We start from the raw sequence: 19,713 nt of genomic DNA, 5'->3' as shown, positions 1-19,713 counted from the left end.
GTGAATAACATTGATTATATTGGTACAATGGTTCCTGTCAAAGGATTTCATGTTTTGGAAGCAGGGAAAATGGTCAAGATCTGAGTGACTTTCACAAGGGCCAAATAGTGATGGCTAGGATAGCTAGACTACTGGGTCAGAGCATCTCCAAAACGGAAAGTCTTGTGGGGTGTTCCCGATATGCAGTGGTTAGTACCGACCACTAGTGGCGGTAGTAAGGACAAACATCAGTGTCATTGGCACCCTAGGCTCATTGATGCATTGATTCCCACAGAAGAGCTACTGTAGTGCATGATAGAATAGTGCCAGAACACACAGAGCATAGCAGATTGCATCACATAGGACCATGTAGCAGCAGACCGGTCAGAGTGTCCATGATGACCCTTTGTCCACTTCCAAAAGTGCCTTTAATGGGGACTTGAGCGTCAGAACTTGACCATGGAGCAATGGAAGAAGGTTGCCTGGTCTGATAAATTACGTTTTATGTTAGATCAGGTGGATGGTCGAATGCTTGTGCATTGTTTACCTGGGAAAGAGATAGCAGCAGGATGCACTATGGGAATAAGGCAGGCCGTCTGAGGTAGGCTATGCTGTGGACAACCTTCTACTGGGAATCCTTGGGTCCTGATATTCATGTAGATGTTACCTACCAAGAGATTGTTGAAGACCACATACACCCCTTCATGGTGTTCTATGATAGCAGTGGTCGCTTTCAGCAGGATAATGCACCCTGCCACACTGCAAAAGTTGTTCAGAAATGGTGTGAGGAACATGACAAAGAGTTCAAGGTGTTGCCTTGGCCTCCAAATTCCCCAGATCTCAATCCTGTTGGACATGCTGGAACAACAAATCCAATCCATGGAGGCCCCATCTCCTAACTTGCAGAACTTAAAGGATCTGCTCCTAATGTCTTGGTGCCAGATATAACAGGACACGTTCAGAGGTCTTGTGGAGTCCATTCCTCAACGCATTAGAGCTGTTTTGGCAGCACAAGCGGACCTACACGGTATTAGTTAGGCGGGTTTAATGTTAAAGTTAAAAAAATTTAATTTTTCATATAGACTACGGGGGTAATTAATAAGCTTTAAAATAAAAAATACAAAAAAGGAAAAAGTTACTATCCAGAATCCTTATGCACATTTAAGAATCTTAAAACCTCTACTTATATAAATGTGCTTAGATATTTGGGATAGTGCGCATGTATCTTTTTTTCTCTGATGTTATTGTTTGTATTGGGGCTGAAGTGTACTAAGGTCATTGCTGCCGCCCAGCGGCAGTGAGAGTTTGTACACAGGGCTTAATTTTGTATATTTGTAATTAATGAGTCTTGCATGGTACACAGAATAATTCTAGCCTTTCTTGGTATAGAGATCCATTGATGTGAGAAATACCTCAATGGATTAAAGTGTGAGTCAAATATTTTTGTTTACATACAGATTAGTATGTACATGGACGCATTGCCCAGCAAAGTTGGTATAAACCAACACAGTGGTAGAATGTAAGGCTTGTAACATGCACACCGATGTTCTGAGCTAAGAACAAAATCAAACAAAGCTTCTGAATTTAGATTGGAAGTGAGTTATCATTATTTTTAGTTATTATTTATAGAGCATCAATATATCATATCTCCCAAGTGTCCTAATTTAGAAGGGACAGTCCCTTTGTTGGGCCCAAATCCCTCTTTTCTATCCTAATTCCACTCTTGTCTAGTAGCTCCATATTGTTGCTGTGTCTGAGTGTATAACAGAGCTCCACAGCAATAATACTCCCAGTAATGTGACGGAGTGTATAACAGAGCTCCACAGCAATAATACTCTCAGTAATGTGTCTGAGTGTATAACAGAGCTCCACAGCAATAATACTCCCAGTAATGTTTCTTTATACTACAATAATTGTGTTTAAAAATTATTAATAGGTCACCTAACATTTCTCAGGACAGCCCCACCACTCACACCCCTAAATGTAAAGTGTTGCTCTTTGTCCATTTAAAATGTTGGAACGTATGACATATTCCACAGCACTTTACACGATTATGGGAACTAATCAATAATTGTAGAGAATAACTAAACTGCTGACCACTAGATGGCAACCTCAGCTCACCTTACACACAGTCTGATTCAACATTAACTTCGGTCCTTGTACAATAGTTCATAATCCACCTGTGTCCCTCGATCAGAATAGGATTCCGAGCCCCACTGAGTAAGGACTCTACCTCAACCCTGTGCACTTGCACGTATTTACAATGTGTGCCTTGACAAAACTGGATTGTGATGACACTTACTAAGGTTTTAAAATACATTTTAAGAGAAAAGAGAGCATCACATGAAACACGGTTAATACACTTTATAGGTAATCTTTGATGTTTTGTTCAATGAAGGAATTTTACAAAAAATTAGGCCCTGAATTAATATTTTACATTTTAAGATTTTTGGATAAGCGTTTCAAATGATTTCATTAATTTTAAATGGTTTAATACATAGAAAAATATGTTAACATTCTGTTTCAGAACTCTTCGATAAACGCTTGACACATTTGGTGCAGTAACAGGTCATACAACCAGAGTGATCAGGAATGAGCTCCTACCTCATACGCGCGGGACCCCGTAATATCTGCCAATGCTTGCGCCCCGCCTACAGATTGCTCAAGGTGGCGACATTCTGCGGTGGTACTGGAATCCATCCATATGGGGCTTTCTGAGATGGAAAAACATGTCTAGGAAAAGTAAAAGTGTCAGAGTGTAAATATTGGACCCATCTACACATGTTAACATAAAATACATACAATGTAGTAGGTGGTTCACACTTCTAGAATGATTCTGTAATATATAAAAAGCAATATAGTGTAATATGCTAATACAATTGTATAAATCGAAATGAGCGTCAGGTACTCACAAGCCTAGAGCCAAATTTCTGCATATGGCTCTCATGGATGGCGCTGTGGGACTTTTTAGGATGTCCCTCTCCTATTCCCAGATCACTTGTAGGATGCTCCGGTTAAGTAATAATCCAGGTTCCACAACTTGAATTGAATCTTTCAGGAGAAAACTTTATTGCTCCCCAATGTGGAGTAAAAATGGATAAAAGTAAAGTGTAGATAAAATAAAATAAAAAATGATATTACTATATTAATAAAATATAGTCCTGCCAATTGGCAAATCAATGTCCAAATGTCCGAAACGCGTTTCGCCCCGTACCAGGGGCTTTTTCAATCGGTGTATGGGCTTCCTTCTCTGTTTGGCGTCTTCTTAATCTCCTTGTGTCTTTCACTTCCGGGTTCCGGCTATCACACGTATGGAACGCAACGTGCGTTCCAACGCTAACGGCATGCGTTCCACTTTCGAATGGCGCCGTCTCTATCAACTGACGTCACTGGAACGCATGTCGAGCGTATCGTGCATTCAATTTCGGAATTAATGGAAATTAATAGCAGAAGGATATTATTCACTACAAATACATATCTTAAGTGTCTTATTGGAATGTCAGATATAGTTTTTTTCCCCCTTTTTTCTTCTCAAAATATATTAAAGCTATTTAGCTATTTAAGGTTTAAAATAATAATAATACTAATAGGAAAATAAGAGGAGGGGAAGAAAAACCATCATATACTGACATATTATATTAAAGTGCTAATATTGTGCAAAGGGTGATAATAGCCCTTAATTTTGATAGTATTAATCACACTGATATCTTTAAGGTGCTCTGGTGTATCTTAAGGTGCTTATAGTTATAGGGTATTGCTAGCTGTCCATTATAATATTTAGTATTTGTCACACTGGTGTCTCTAAGTGAAAGTGCTCTGGTGGGTAACAAAGTGCTTTCCGTTTTTAAGGATAGCAAATTTATAGAATACATTTAAAAGCCTGTTATATGTAGTAAGTGGTGACAGCGTTTTTTTTCTCCCCGGATATTATTCAATCATAGAGATGTTTTACACAAATAGACATTTAAAAGAAATGACAGACCTCGAAGTCTGAATTAAGTCCATGGGGTATGAGAGTGTTAAAATTATAAATAAATTTCATTTCTTCTATTCTGATTTTTTTGTTAAAGTCACCTCCCCTCCAGTCTTTTTCTACAAGTTTAAGTGGGCAAAAAAATAGGTTCTCAGGCTCCTGGTTATGGTGAGTTTTAAAGTGCTTTGATAGACTGTGTGTCTCTAGACCCTTTTTTATGTTGCGCACATGTTCCGAAATTATTATAAATATTTATAATTTTAACACTCTCATACCCCATGGACTTAATTCAGACTTCGAGGTCTGTCATTTCTTTTAAATGTCTATTTGTGTAAAACATCTCTATGATTGAATAATATCCGGGGAGAAAAAAAACGCTGTCACCACTTACTACATATAACAGGCTTTTAAATGTATTCTATAAATTTGCTATCCTTAAAAACGGAAAGCACTTTGTTACCCACCAGAGCACTTTCACTTAGAGACACCAGTGTGACAAATACTAAATATTATAATGGACAGCTAGCAATACCCTATAACTATAAGCACCTTAAGATACACCAGAGCACCTTAAAGATATCAGTGTGATTAATACTATCAAAATTAAGGGCTATTATCACCCTTTGCACAATATTAGCACTTTAATATAATATGTCAGTATATGATGGTTTTTCAGTGTGATTAATACTATCAAAATTAAGGGCTATTATCACCCTGTGCACAATATTAGCACTTTAATATAATATGTCAGTATATGATGGTTTTTCTTCCCCTCCTCTTATTTTCCTATTAGTATTATTATTATTATTATAAACCTTAAATAGCTAAATAGCTTTAATATATTTTGAGAAGAAAAAAGGGGGAAAAAAACAATATCTGACATTCCAATAAGACACTTAAGATATGTATTTGTAGTGAATAATATCCTTCTGCTATTAATTTCCATTAATTCCGAAATGGAACGCACGATACGCTCGACATGCGTTCCAGTGACGTCAGTTGATAGAGACGGCGCCATTCGAAAGTGGAACGCATGCCGTTAGCGTTGGAACGCACGTTGCGTTCCATACGTGTGATAGCCGGAACCCGGAAGTGAAAGACACAAGGAGATTAAGAAGACGCCAAACAGAGAAGGAAGCCCATACACCGATTGAAAAAGCCCCTGGTACGGGGCGAAACGCGTTTCGGACATTTGGACATTGATTTGCCAATTGGCAGGACTATATTTTATTAATATAGTAATATCATTTTTTATTTTATTTTATCTACACTTTACTTTTATCCATTTTTACTCCACATTGGGGAGCAATAAAGTTTTCTCCTGAAAGATTCAATTCAAGTTGTGGAACCTGGATTATTACTTAACCGGAGCATCCTACAAGTGATCTGGGAATAGGAGAGGGACATCCTAAAAAGTCCCACAGCGCCATCCATGAGAGCCATATGCAGAAATTTGGCTCTAGGCTTGTGAGTACCTGACGCTCATTTCGATTGATACAATTGTATTAGCATATTACACTATATTGCTTTTTATATATTACAGAATCATTCTAGAAGTGTGAACCACCTACTACATTGTATGTATTTTATGTTTGTATTTTATAGAGTGGTGTAAGGGGTTTCCACTCAGGTGATCTGTGGCATTTATTGCCACCACACTTAATCCCACTTTGTTTGTATATATACTTGTGTTTCACTACAAATGTTAACAGCCTGAAAGAACTTACCTCTAATTGGCTGTGAAGAGGAAGGTTAGCTGATAGAGTTTGCAATACCCGTTTGGCACCTTTCTTCCAATACACGCTGCCATGTTGCTATAAAGGTTACAGACAGACATGATTAATAGTTTCCCAGCACCAGCAGATTAATACAATTTAAAAAAAAAAAAAAAAAAAACACCCAGAAAGAGATATCCCGTTAAGGAGCATGTGGTCTTTTGGTAAATTGTAAAGTATTTAAAAAAAATCATCTACAGAGCCGTGCAAATAATGCAATGTCCTTCTAGGTCCATTTCTAATTAATGTTTCAAGGACTCGTTATTCTGTTAGACATCTTCTGCAATGTATATTGTATTCACTAAAGTGCGCATTCAAAGTGAATTTCAAATTTAAGGTCAAAATAGACAAGCTGAAAACGATCTCTTTCAGATCAGCTCCTCTTGCCTTAAATTTGAGATTAATTCTGGCTTTAGTAAATAACCCTGTTAGTAAGTAAATCAGTGACATTACTTTTACAGCTCACGTGAAACGTTTGTGTGACTGCAATAACCAGATCTGGCTTAAAGGGATACTCCAACCCTTTTTTGCAATAGTTTTTTTTTTTTTTTATAGTGTCCTATTGGGCACTACATGATAGGTCTCCCCCTGTATTAAAAATACAAGTTGCTAAATAATAGACTGGAATCCAGTCCCTGGTGAGGATCTTCCAATCTTCAGGTGCCCCTTTAGAGGTGACCACAGGAAAGTGATGTCACTTTCAAATATAATTTTCATTTGGTATAAAGCAGATATATTATATGCATTGTGAACATATGCATCAAAGCACTATCACTTTAATTGTTTGGTTTTGACACTGCATTTGTTTGAATTGTGTTTTTTTAAAATCACATTAATATATATTCACAATTCTCTTACAACAGACTAATTTTGTTAATTAAGTACTAGCACTATTTAATTTGTCCCCCACGTCGCAATTAGATACTGGGGTACTGTGGCCTAGTAGTGGGCTTAACACAACATTGCCATGTGGCGGAACTGAATTGCCATATTTGTTTGCTGGGATAGGTAATTTTAAGTAGCCTTGTAAAATGTAAAACTGTATTTCTATGTGTGCTCTGTTCCTTAGTCTGTATTTTGTATAAAACAGTGAAATTGCTGCACAAATCTGAACTGGCTCTTCCACTGGCCAGTTACAAGAGCGTGCAATAACGCCTAGTTTGGTTAATCAGCCATCCAAAACTAAACTGAACTGGAACAATCTAAGATTATTCCTCAAGCGCTTCATGGCTCGGCCATAAAAAAGAGATATGTCAACATGCAATTATAAATCATTAATGTGAACAACCGCAAATTTTACTCTAAGCTAAAAACAAAAATACAAAGAAAAAACAATAAAAAAAACACAAACTTTAATAATAACTTTAAAGTGATAGACCATGAGCACGTTTTTCACTCACCTAAAAAACTGCATTTTACATCCACCAAAAATTTGTAAAATAAAATATAAAAGTTTTCAGACATATTCTAAAAATATTAAAATAAATACAAGACTCTACCTGACCAGTTCCTGATAAAGCCTTGACTTTAGAAAAGTCAAATTCAGACGACTTCATTTTCTCCAAAATAAAATCAAGTGCCTGTGAAAAGATTTGTATTTGTTTGTTTTTCATTTGTTTGTTTGATTTTCTTTAAATAGAGACCAATTAGTAATCACATTATAGGAGCCGCTCAGCAGTTTCCAAACAAGTTTTATCCACATCAAAGGAACACTTCAGACGCCTAAAGCACTTTAGCTCATTAACCCCTTAAGGACACATGACATGTGTGACATGTCATGATTCCCTTTTATTCCAGAAGTTTGGTCCTTAAGGGGTTAAAATACTTTATGTGTGAAGAGTGTGTTCTCTTTGGTCATTTTACAAAAATAAATAGAAATTGGCACTTTTATAAATCAACCTTGTTACACCTCCATGGATGTCAGACAGCCAGTCCTGTTACTTCCTGGTTTGGTTAGCTCAGTAGATCTAAACTCAAGAGGCAACAATTGCCCAGAGCACCTGCCTTGCAAAGACTTCTCATTAAGCTGCATTGGGAGTCCGTGATTGGACAGCCACAGAATGTCTGGGCGGGGTTAGAAGGTGAGGGTTAGCAAAGGCTGCAGACAAGAGCCCCCAGTGATAAAATGTGTTATTACATTCACTAATGTTTCCATTTAAGGGTTTATTCACTAACAGTGATGTTTCTATATATTTTTATGGTCTTGCAAAAATAGTTTTCATGTACCACTGTACAACTTCCAGTGTAAAACAATGTATTCACACAGGAGAAAAGATAAAATGAAACAAATCATAGGTTAACACTGTTGCACTGAACAAAGTTGCCTGCTACATAAATTGCACTCACGATCAATGTTAATTTGTCGATGAACAATTTTAGTCAGATTATAGTTAACTAAAATGTTTGAGATTTAGTCGACTAAAAATAGATTAAAACTAAAACAATTCCAATAAAATTTAAAAAAAAAAAAAAATGTTTTTTTTACCAAAAATACTATGACTAAAACAAAAAATTGAAAACACTGGCGGGTAAGACAGGAGAGGAAATGAGATATATGGGGGGCTGAAGGAATGAGACACATGTGGGGCTGGGGGATTGATACACATGGCATACTGGAGGATTGAGACACATGGGGGGGCTGGGAGAATGAGAGATATGGGGGACTGGGAGAATGATACACATGGGGGGCTGGGTGAATGAGACACATGGGGGACTGGGAGAATGAGACACATGAGGGGGCTGGGGGATTGATACACATGGCATACTGGAGGATTGAGACACATGGGGGGGCTGGGTGATGAGACACATGTGGGGCTGGGAGGATGAGACACATGGGGGGGCTGGGAGGATGAGACACATGGGGGGGCTGGGGGATTGATACACATGGGGGGTCTGGGGGATGAGACACATGGGGGGGCTGGGAGGATGAGACACATGAGGGAGCTGGGGGATTGATACACATGGCATACTGGAGGATTGAGACACATGGGGGGCTGGGGGATTGATACACATGGGGGGCTGGGAGAATGAGGCACATGGGGGGACTGGGGGAATGAGACACACGGAGGGACTGGGGGATTGATACACATGGCATACTGGAGGATTGAGACACATGGGGGCTGGGGGATTGATACACATGGGGGCTGGGAGAATGAGGCACATGGGGGGACTGGGGGAATGAGACACATGGGGGGACTGGGGGAATGAGACACATGGGGGGGCTGGGGGAATGAGACACATGGGGGGGGCTGGGGGAATGAGACACATGGAGGGACTGGGGGGACATGAGCACATAGAAGGGATTGGGGGGAATGAGATACTATAGCTTTAGGAACACAATTTAATCGGCTTAATCCCCCAGTTATTTTAAATACCTTTAAGTTATAACTTAATGGCTAATGAATTGTGGGAAGCCTTCCTCCTTACTTCAATGATACTACTTCCTCCTTATCCTGTTTGTCTTTAAATTTTAATACAAATGGCAAATAATTATTGAAATTGAAATATATGTGATCTGCTTGGTAATTATACCAAATCAAATTGTCAAAAACATCAAAAAACATAGAAGTATATTTTTTTTGACTCCACCAAAATGGCAGACGTGATATCTACATTCAAATACTCCAAATTGATGTCCAAAAAGATCAAAATTGTCAGAACTGCATATTATAAGGATATTGAGACCATATGAAATTCACAATAATGCAAGCTATTTGCTGGCTTCCAATAAAGAACAAAAATAAAACACTAAGAATAAAACACTACAGTGAGGGGGGAAAGTATTTGATCCCCTGCTGACTTTAAACATTTACCCACTGACAAAGAAATGATCAGTCTATAATTTTAATATTTTAACAGTGAGAGACAGATTCTCTATGGTATTAAGGTCTGGAGACTAGGCCACTCCAGGATCTTAATGTGCTTCTTCTTGAGCCACTCCTGTGTTGACTTGGCTGTGTGTTTTGGGTCATTGTCATGCTGGAATACCCATCCACGACCCATTTTCAATGCCTTGGCTGGGGGAAGGAGGTTCTCACCCAAGATTTGATGGTGCAGCTGTCCTGTCCCCAAAGCATCATATTTCCACCTCCATGTTTGACTGTGGGGATGGTGTTCTTGGGGTCATAGGCAGCATTACTCCTCCTCCAAACACGGCGAGTTGAGTTGATGCCAAAGAGCTTGATTTTGGTCTCATCTGACCACAACACTTTCACCCAGTTCAGATGTTCATTGGCAAAATTCAGACGGGCCTGTACATGTGCTTTCTTGAGCAGGGGGACCTTGCGGGTGCTGCAGGATTTCAATGGTTCACGGCATAGTGTGTTATCAATTGTTTTCTTGGTGACTATGGTCCCAGCTGCCTTGAGATCATTAACAAAATCCTCTGTGTAGCTCTGGGCTGCTTCCTCACCGTCATGAAGCTCCACGAGGTGAGATTTTGCATGGAGCACCAGACCAAGGGAGACTGACAGTTATTTTGTGTTTCTTCCATTTGCAAATAATCGCACCAACTGTTGTCACCTTCTCACCAAGCTGCTTGGCGTTGGTCTTGTAACCCATTCCAGCCTTGTGTAGGTCTACAATCTTGTCCCTGACATCCTTGGACAGCTCTTTGGTCTTGGCCATGGTGGAGAGTTTGCAATCTGATTGATTGCTTCTGTGGACAGGTGTCTTTTATACAGGTAATGAGCTGAGATTCGGAGCACTCCCTTTAAGAGAGTGCTTCTAATCTCAGCTCGTTACCTGTATAAAAGACACCTGGGAGCCAGACGCCTTGCTGATTGATAGGGGATCAAATACTTCTTTCACTCATTGACATGCAAATCAATTTATAACTTTTTTGGGATTTTTTTTTTGTTATTCTGTCTCTCACTGTTAAAATACAACTACCATTACAATTATAGACTGATCATTTCTTTGTCAGTGGGCAAACGTTCAAAATCAGCAGGGGATCAAATACTTTTTTCCATCACTGTACGACTGAATTGCAAAGCTTTGGCTGTATGTGAACTGCATTTACACAATACTCGGCCAGTCACTACTCTCCTGAGCACTATGGTAAATGTAGTTCACAAGATATCTGCAGTTACAAGTTTCGCCATCACTGATTAATGAGAATTGTCACCTGTCAGGTCTACCCACTTGGGTTAAAGTTTAGAATAAAGGTCTCACCTTAACCCACATTAACACAGGAGACGTTACTGTCAGTTTGTCTGTATGGACGTGCACACCACCATGTGTTCTGCAACAAAAACAAAGGTTAATGTTTTCTAGATACATTGGTCGTCAAGATGACTATACATTTGGGCCTAGTGAGTGGTGTCCTGTATATGCATGTGTGTATTCAGTGAGTGTGCCTCTCTATGTGTGTATTTGCGTTTTGTGTGTGCCCACTCATACTGTCCTACATGTGTTGTGGGTCCAGTGAGTGGTACCATGTATGTGTCGGCCTGATGAGTGTCACCGTTTTTGTGTGTGCCCAGGTAATGGAGCCTTTTATGAGTGGTAGGATGGCAAGAGTTCGGGTTGACAGTTGTCAATTCTATGCACATGCTCAAAGGTCATTGACCGTATGAAAGTGCTCTCAGCCCATTATTTAATGGCAGATCTGCAGAAGTCCATGCGTATGACCTTGTATCAGAAAAGGCTTGGTGCCCGGCGGGGAGCCAGCTAATAGCCCCAACCATTGCAGTTTAACCTTTTTTTTTATGTATTTTGTTTAACCCCCTCAGTTACAAACATTGATGTTTAAGCAAATACAATATTATGTATCCTATATAGGGTTATTGTTTTAGGTAATTAATAATAATAAGTGATTTATATAACTAGTGATGTAACTAGTTCACCAATTTCAGGAGTGGTCCCCTGTGTGAGTGGGCTCAGTGAGTGGTACTCCAGTCAGTGAAGCCCTGTATGTATGAACTCACTCATTGAGTGATGCCCTATATTTGTGGATCTGATGAGTGGTGACTTGTATGTGTGGGCCCAGTCAGAGATTCCCTGCATGTATGAGTCCAGTCACTGAGTGATGCTCTGTATGTATGAGTCAACTCCACTGAGTGATGCTCTGTATGTGTGAGTCCACTCACTGATTGATGCTCTATATGTATGGACCCGTGTGAGTGATACTCTGTATGTGCGAGTCCACTCACTGAGTGATGCTCTGTATGTGTGAGTCCACTCACTGAGTGATGCTCTGTATGTATGGACCCGTGTGAGTGATGCTCTGTATGTATGGACCCGTGTGAGTGATGCTCTGTATGTATGGACCCGTGTGAGTGATGCTCTGTATGTGTGGGTCCAGTCAGTGACCTAATAGAAAGATAAACATTTTCCTATTACCATTACATTTTTTACATCACTTACCCAAATTCTGGAAGATCTTTGTCAAACTGAACATTGTCCTCATATACAACATGTAGGTGTTCATTAACAGCAATAACCTTTAGCTGCAGAGGGGAAATAAATGGCACATGGTCGTGTTATCTCTATTCACAGAATAAAGAGCCAACAACATTAATCCAGGGTACAGCATTAAAAAGCTGTCATCAAATCAAAGGACCAGAAACATGTTCGACCAATATAATTCTACAATTTGCAATACACTTGTACCAGGTATATACCAAATATATATCATATAGACCGTTCAGCTTTAGAACATGATCACTTGTCCTAGTTAGTTTGTAAGAGACCCTGAATTATCTATATATAATCTCTAGTCTTCTAAGGCATGCTCGTAACTGTATAATTAGTTTTGTGCCTCTGAATATACCGGTAACTAATGGGTGTAACCATTGTGCTTTTACTGAGGGGACCGTTCTCTGAACCCAGTGGACAGACAGACAATACGGCTGAACAAAGCACCAATGACTTCATCATATTTTATGGAAACTTCGATGCATTGTATCTGCCTGAGCACAGTAAGATTATCGGCTAATTGAACCGTGGGAGGAGGTCCATGGAAAACCCTAAACTTCACAAGACCTTCACAAGAACTGCAACTACACTGTGATTTCTTTCTTTCCTTTACGCCCATAGTGTGACATTATAGAATCCACTATGTGATTTGCATTTTTTAAAATTCTTTAGTTATTGAATTTATATATATATATATATATATATATATATATATATATAGTAGAAACGATACAAAGAGCCAAGCAACATAAGTGTAAACAAAAACAGTTTAAAGTTTAACAGTGTGACATGGTTAGTGCAGATAATATCTAGGATAGGTTGTCTAGGACCCTGGTCTGTAAAGATCCATGGCATCTGTAAGACCTTCCTCTATACTACATCAAGGAAGCACTAGTTATAATGAGCACAAGAAAGGCATTGCAGTAAGGCAAGAAGACAGCCAGAGGCAGAAAAAGCAACGCACACAAAAAATGGGAATATAAAATGTGTGTTTTCGGTTTTAGTTTTAGATTTTTAAAACTTTATTTGTGACAGATATATTTTAAAATTAGACATATGCAACTGGTTTCCGTCCAAATCTAAATTCGGCCGAATTTCGTAATTTCGGACATTCAGATGCTTCCAAATGTCCGAATTGCCGAAGTGGCGAGTTGCCTAGTTTCAAAGTGCACAATCGAACCGAATTGCTGAAGTCCCGAATTGCCGAAGTCCGAACTTCCCGAAGTCTCGAATTTCGGAAATGCCAAACCTAACTGAAGTCTCGAATTTCGGAAGTCACGAATAGCCAAAGTCACGAATTTCGGAAGTGCCGAACCGAACCAAATTTTTTGCCCATGCACATCCCTATTTAAAATGTTGTTGGACAAAACAATGATATAGTCAAATTTAAGACTGATTATTTTAAATCCAAGAAATAAAATAAATGATTTTCCATTGTATAAAGAACACCACTACTTCTGCTTTGATGTAACTGAATACACTACGATAAGGGGCTATGGAGGTCAATAGCAAAGAGTTTTTAGGATTTATATCCCTATGAACAGTCCTTGGAAATAATCTAAAATATAACACGCAGAGCGGCAATGTATTCTTCGCAGGGTTAACCTGTCTCTAGTGACTCTCAGTATGGGTAAAACTGCACTCTTTCTATCAGATGGCCTCAGATGTACCATCTGATTGGCACAACGTGGTGTCTTGCCTCATTTGGGAAAGCATTGGATTGTATGAGTTCATCTGTTTTGTTGACCTCTACCAGAGAGATGGGGACGGCAATGGGTATTAGTGCTGTGAGGGAGAAAAGGTAAGTACTAACCCTTTCAGCGAGAGCAAGGGCACCTAAATGGTGACTAGCTTTAGGAACACATCTGTATTTCTAACGCTATACTGTTCCTTTAAGAAGAATAGCCATTATTGGATTTAGTGCAATTATATCATTAAACATTTGCATACCTCCCACCGTTTCCAAGCATGTGCACAGGTCTGTGGTGAATCACTCACATGTGAGATCATTTTCCACAACTCAAACGTGTCTCGTGACGCACTTGTGCTGTACTTAATGGAAACTTGTCTCAAGCATCCCCGCAGAGACCATCTGATTGGCACAGCGTTTGCCGCACATGCGCACTAGCCTCCCAATGTTTTCCTACGGGAAAGCATTGAATTGGCTGAGATCAAGAAAAGCAATTTAGCACAAAACCATTTGATTTACAAAAAATAATTATAGAACATATCTATCGTCGTTTAAAGGAACAATACTTTTTTGTATTTTGTAGTTTTAGTCTATGAGTTTATACATCAGACATTTAACATCAGAGAGCTTCTGCAATAAGAGGGACATTGGTTTAACAAATAGTGACAGGACTGTCCCTGCTAAATAAGGTCACATGGGTGGTATGAAATAAACAGTTATACTGCACCATTCCTTATTGCTTTTTAATTGTCTTGCTGTTTTAAACCACTGATGATTAGAGAGCAATGTATTCACCTGTCCATATTGCTTTTATTGTTATATGTAAGTGTGCATAGTGTGTTTGATGCATTTATTTTTCACGTATTAAGAGAAAGGGCAGAGCTTAGTGCCTACCAGGCATACCTGCTGGGTGCTGAAGTCAAAGCCCAGGTAATAATCAGCAGAGGCCATGGGGCACAGGATCCCAGCAGCCAGACAGTCAGCTCTCCCCAGGTGCTGTGTGAGTCTGACCCTGGGCTGGGGCTGCTGCTGTCCTCTGCTGGCTCACTGATCAATGAGTAACCAGCTCAGCTGCCCTCTGTGTTACAGTATACATGGGAGACACAGTGTATCAGGGATGGAGGAAGCTGTGCTCTGACAATACACACAGATAAACCTATCCCCATCCTCTTCCACATGCTTCCTGTAGTGTCACATGGCTTCATTCCGGGTTCTGTGCCTGACATATGACTCCCTCTGTGTACAAGGCTTTGAAAACATGGTTCCTGCAGACACCAGTTCTTATTCTGTCTGTATTGGCAAATACTCCAATCAAATGCCATTACATTTTTTTTTTAAAGAAATCAATTTGTTAAAGGAACAAAAAAAAGCTCCTATGACGGCCATAATAGTGATTTATTTTGCATAATCCATTTGTATGTGTTATTTGATTTTTTTTCTCCATAGTTGTGTATATTTATTTATTTTATTTTTATTCCCTCACTTTGTTTTATGCATTTTATGTATTTATTTATGTATTTTAATACATTTCTTGCGTAATGAGACTGATGGGACATTTCTTGTTTGGAGGGCACTAGTTGCCTATGACATCATAGCGCATAAGCAGGAAAATCTATAGCCTGCTGAACACCCATAGTCTCGCAGGATCCTACATAGAGTACTCTTCCTGTACATTTTAATAGGGCTACTTTAAAATGAACATCATGTTTTAAGTTACACGTAATGACTATTATGACTATTTGCAACTTATTTTGATTAATTGATTAATTTGATTAATAATCTACCATTTTATAATAATTTGTCATTATTAGGCGTAACTGGAAACCACAGGGCCCCCATGCGAAAATTGCCCTGCCCCCCCTCCCATATGCCTACCCCACCGCCACACTCCTCCCATACGTCTACCGCTCCCCTTCCATATGTTCCCCCTTCCCCCCCACACACATGCAAACAGATACACATTCAGACACACACATATACAGAGGAACACACACACACATACATACAAACACATACATACATACATACACATACATACATATACATACATACAGACACAGATACATACATACAGACATACACACACAGACACACAGACACATACATACAGACATACACACATACTGAAAAAAAGTCATACAGACACACATACATAAACTCACACACATACATACAAACACACATATACAGACACATACAAAATGTTTTAGTCACCCTCCTGTTTCCTACCTTTTATGTGCAGGAGGGTGACTTTCGCTGGGGTCCAGTGGCTCAGCCTGATGGGAGTCAGAGTTCCTACTTTGCACTTCTTAATGTCTGTCTCTCAAGATTATTCACTAAACTCTAAATTGTAACAAATCACAAATGGTAAAAATAAGGTAAAAATAGCGGTCCACCAAATCACCTATAATCTCAGCGCAGCTATTTCAGTCTCAATATTGCCATTTGGGCTTTCAGTTTACTACAATTTGGAGTTTAGTGAACAAACCAGTGTATGGAGTCAGAGTTTATTCTTAAAGGGACACTACAGTCACCAAACCAACGTTAGTATGATGGAGCAAAAATAGGAGTTAAGTGGAGCAAAGGTAGAAAAAATAGGGAGACAGTTTAGTACTTAATGCAGTAACATTAGGTGGGTAGAGAGGAATATGGAACCTATTAACCTATAATTAGGAATATAAAAGATTAGAAATACTCTCTTCCAGTCATTTGATGACTGTCTCATGAATAGCACAATATGTGGTATATCATAAAATAAAAATCTATGAGTAAGAAAAAAATTAAAAATTAAAATAAAATATAAAAATATGGAATGAAATTTCTCTTATATAGTATAATGATCCTTAAATCCAGCCTTATATGGTCACAGCTATAAGGCACATTCTTTCACCGATATGCAGACTTGTAAGAGCACTTAAAAAGTGTTCTAACGTATGTAAACGTATAACTATAAAGATACTGATCCAATATAGTTAAAAATACAATACTTTATTTTAAAAAGATGAAAAGAATATTTAATAGAAGACTAATGCACTCAGTCTTTCCAGTTACGATACACAGAAAGGGTACATAGTTGCAATACGTATCTAGTACAAAGTTATTCTGTTGCACGTTGAAGATAGATACAGAAAAATCCTGGGACTCAGACCGATGGAAAACCACTCGGGACGCCGAGAACAATTATCAGATCTGAGTCCCAGGATTTTTCTGTATCTATCTTCAAAGTGCCACAGAATAACTTTGTACTAGATACGTATTGTAACTATGTACTCCTTCTGTGTTTCGTAACTGGAAAAACTGAGTGCATTAGTCTTATATTATATATTCTTTTCATCTTTTTTTATAAAGTATTGTATTTTTAACTATATTGGATCAGTATCCTTATAGTTATAAGTTTACATACTTTTAAACACTTTTTAAGTGCTCTTACAAGTTAGTATAATGAAGCGGTTTTTGTGTATAAATTGTGCCTCTGAAGTTTCATTGCGCAATCCATTGCCATTTAGGAGTTAAATCAATTTTGTTTATTGCATACAGCCTAAGCCACACCTCCCCCGGGTGTGACTGACACAGCCTGCATGAAAACAAAATGATTTAATTTTCATTCAGATGTTACTTGCTTTGGACATTTTTATCTCATGTTCTGAAATTTTTACTTTAATCCCACACAGGAAGCTCCTGCATGGTCTAGAAGGCTATTAACAGTGCAGGAGATAAGAAATTCTGAATTAAACAGAATGTGCAATATAGTAAGTTTAACATCAGATGACTCTAAACAGGAAGTGTTTAGAAAGGCTGTGTAAGTCACATGCAGGGAGGTGTGACAAGGGCTACATAAACAAAGTGATTTAACTCCTAGATGGCAGATAATTGAGTAATGAGATTGCAGGGGCATGATCTACACACAATAACTGCTTTATTAAAGGAACACTATAGTCACCTAAATTACTGGGGAATAAAGTGTGAGAACTCACCCAAGATCCACCTCCTTCCCCCCCCAAAAAATAATATACACTTGTATGCATATATAAACACGTGCACACACACACTGACAGGTGCACACACGCACTCAGACACACACATACACTCACAGACACACACATACACTCACAAAGACACAAACACACAGACACACACACACTCATAGACACACACACACTCACAGACACACACACACACAAAGACTCACAGAAACAAATTATTATTATTTTTAAAAAATGTAAAATGTCCACCCAGCCTCCCTACCTGGAGAGCTGGTGTGGACCTGTCCCTGGGATCCAGTGGGGCTTCAGTGCAGTGGAAGGCTGTCTCCCTGTCAGACTCGGCGAGGGAGCTGTGTTCTTTCTGCTCTGCTCCCTTGCACCGCACGGGCTGTCTACTGATGCTGGGAGACAGAATATTACGTCATATTATGGCTCCCGGCATCAGCAAATGACGTGCGAGGGAGCAGAGCAGAGAGTACACAGCTCCCTCGCCTCGTCTGAGCGGCAGACAGGCGCCCACCGGGGGGTCCATCAGGTGGCCATGATGGGGGTACAGCTCAGTAGTAGAGCATATGACTGCAGAGACACAGATCTCTCTTGTTCACTGTTGACTTGTCTACCTTTGGTTCTAGTGACTGACACCCTGGAATGAGGTCAGGTCAGAGAGGGTGAATCATGCCAAAAAGTCATTATACCGGATAAATATGTACTATGGGAGCATAACATTCTGATTATCGAATCAGAACCAGATTACTTGTTTGACAGCCACTTGTGCCAGAGCTTTAACTTTGGCTTTGAGGGGCCCTTTTTGAGCTAACAGGGAGATCAACAGATTCCTGCTCTGTCCTGTGCCACCTTAGTTCCTTGAGGGAGAGTTGTGGCGCAGACCATTTTAACAGCATCCTTCTAGTCCCCTGGCACTCTGAGTCATTAACTGGGTGCTGGACCCAGGATGATCATAATACTCACACCATGAGGGATCCAGCTCACCTTCCACCAGGCCAACAGGGACAAGTAAGCAGGAGGGGGGGGGGGGCAAAACGCACACTCAGATACTACACACACACACAACACTTGGCCACACTCAAACTTCCCTACACATACACAAAACTGAACCTGCACACAAAGGCACACTCAACCACCCCACCACCCCCACCCCACATACAGCTCTCAGCCTCTTCTACACACACAACACTTAGCCACATAACACTCAGTCACCACATACACACAGCACTCGCAGAAACCAGGGCTCTAGGAGTGGACCACACTCTGGCTCCCTACCTCGGGCCCTGGGTGGTCATAATCCAGCTCTGCATCAGACTCATCATTCACGTAAACCGAAGTGCCAAATGAAGACACTTGTTTTATTATAAAACACCCCAACACATGCTGCAGGGTCAAACTACAATCATTGATGTGCTAATCGGTGCTACAGGACAAAGTAAAAGTCTGGTCACCCCAAACTAGTCTGTTGTTGGGGAACAAAATATATCCCAGAATATTTTCAAGTGAAAAGGAAATAAATTAAATTATTTCTCTATGGAACATATTTAAGTAGCTGCCCAGAATTCAGCTATCCAGGATTATTTAGACATATAATTAAAGAGCTTAGAGAAGGATTATAGTCTTGCTACAATAATTCTGCAAATTGGAAAAAAAAAGGGATTTAAAAGCATGCCTAACATGGAACTAATTAAATTGTCACACAGGTTCAGTCCAGCAAATCGATTGCTCAGCCTAATAAAGCTGGCTGAGAATATACCTTCAGTGCTAAATTGGGAGTGAACAACCAAAATAGTCAAATAACACATCACCAGTGTATAGTACAGGAGTGCACAATTCATCTTTTCCTCAGAAATTGTAGGGACCCTGTCTTCTCATCGTCCCAGGCACCGG

General features: G+C 39.5%; 1 protein-coding gene across 1 annotated transcript in view; it reads right to left on the bottom strand.

The window, feature by feature from the left end:
• The window catches only part of XYLB (xylulokinase), a 175,008-nt gene extending 159,985 nt beyond the window's left edge, over positions 1-15,023 (bottom strand). Inside the window, exons 1-6 of the mRNA XM_063450817.1 lie at positions 14,738-15,023; positions 12,094-12,176; positions 10,900-10,969; positions 7,227-7,307; positions 5,680-5,766; positions 2,584-2,712 (exon numbers count right to left, since the gene is read on the bottom strand). Coding sequence (XP_063306887.1) covers positions 2,584-2,712; positions 5,680-5,766; positions 7,227-7,307; positions 10,900-10,969; positions 12,094-12,176; positions 14,738-14,785 — 498 coding nt within the window. The 5' untranslated portion in view covers positions 14,786-15,023. The remainder of the gene's footprint in view (positions 1-2,583; positions 2,713-5,679; positions 5,767-7,226; positions 7,308-10,899; positions 10,970-12,093; positions 12,177-14,737) is intronic.
• Between the last annotated feature and the right edge of the window lie 4,690 nt (positions 15,024-19,713).

This window comes from Pelobates fuscus, chromosome 4 (assembly GCF_036172605.1).
Source record: "Pelobates fuscus isolate aPelFus1 chromosome 4, aPelFus1.pri, whole genome shotgun sequence".
NCBI lineage: Eukaryota > Metazoa > Chordata > Amphibia > Anura > Pelobatidae > Pelobates > Pelobates fuscus.
Note: the sequence above shows the minus strand (reverse complement) of the source record. Positions and strands in the feature narration are given on the sequence as shown.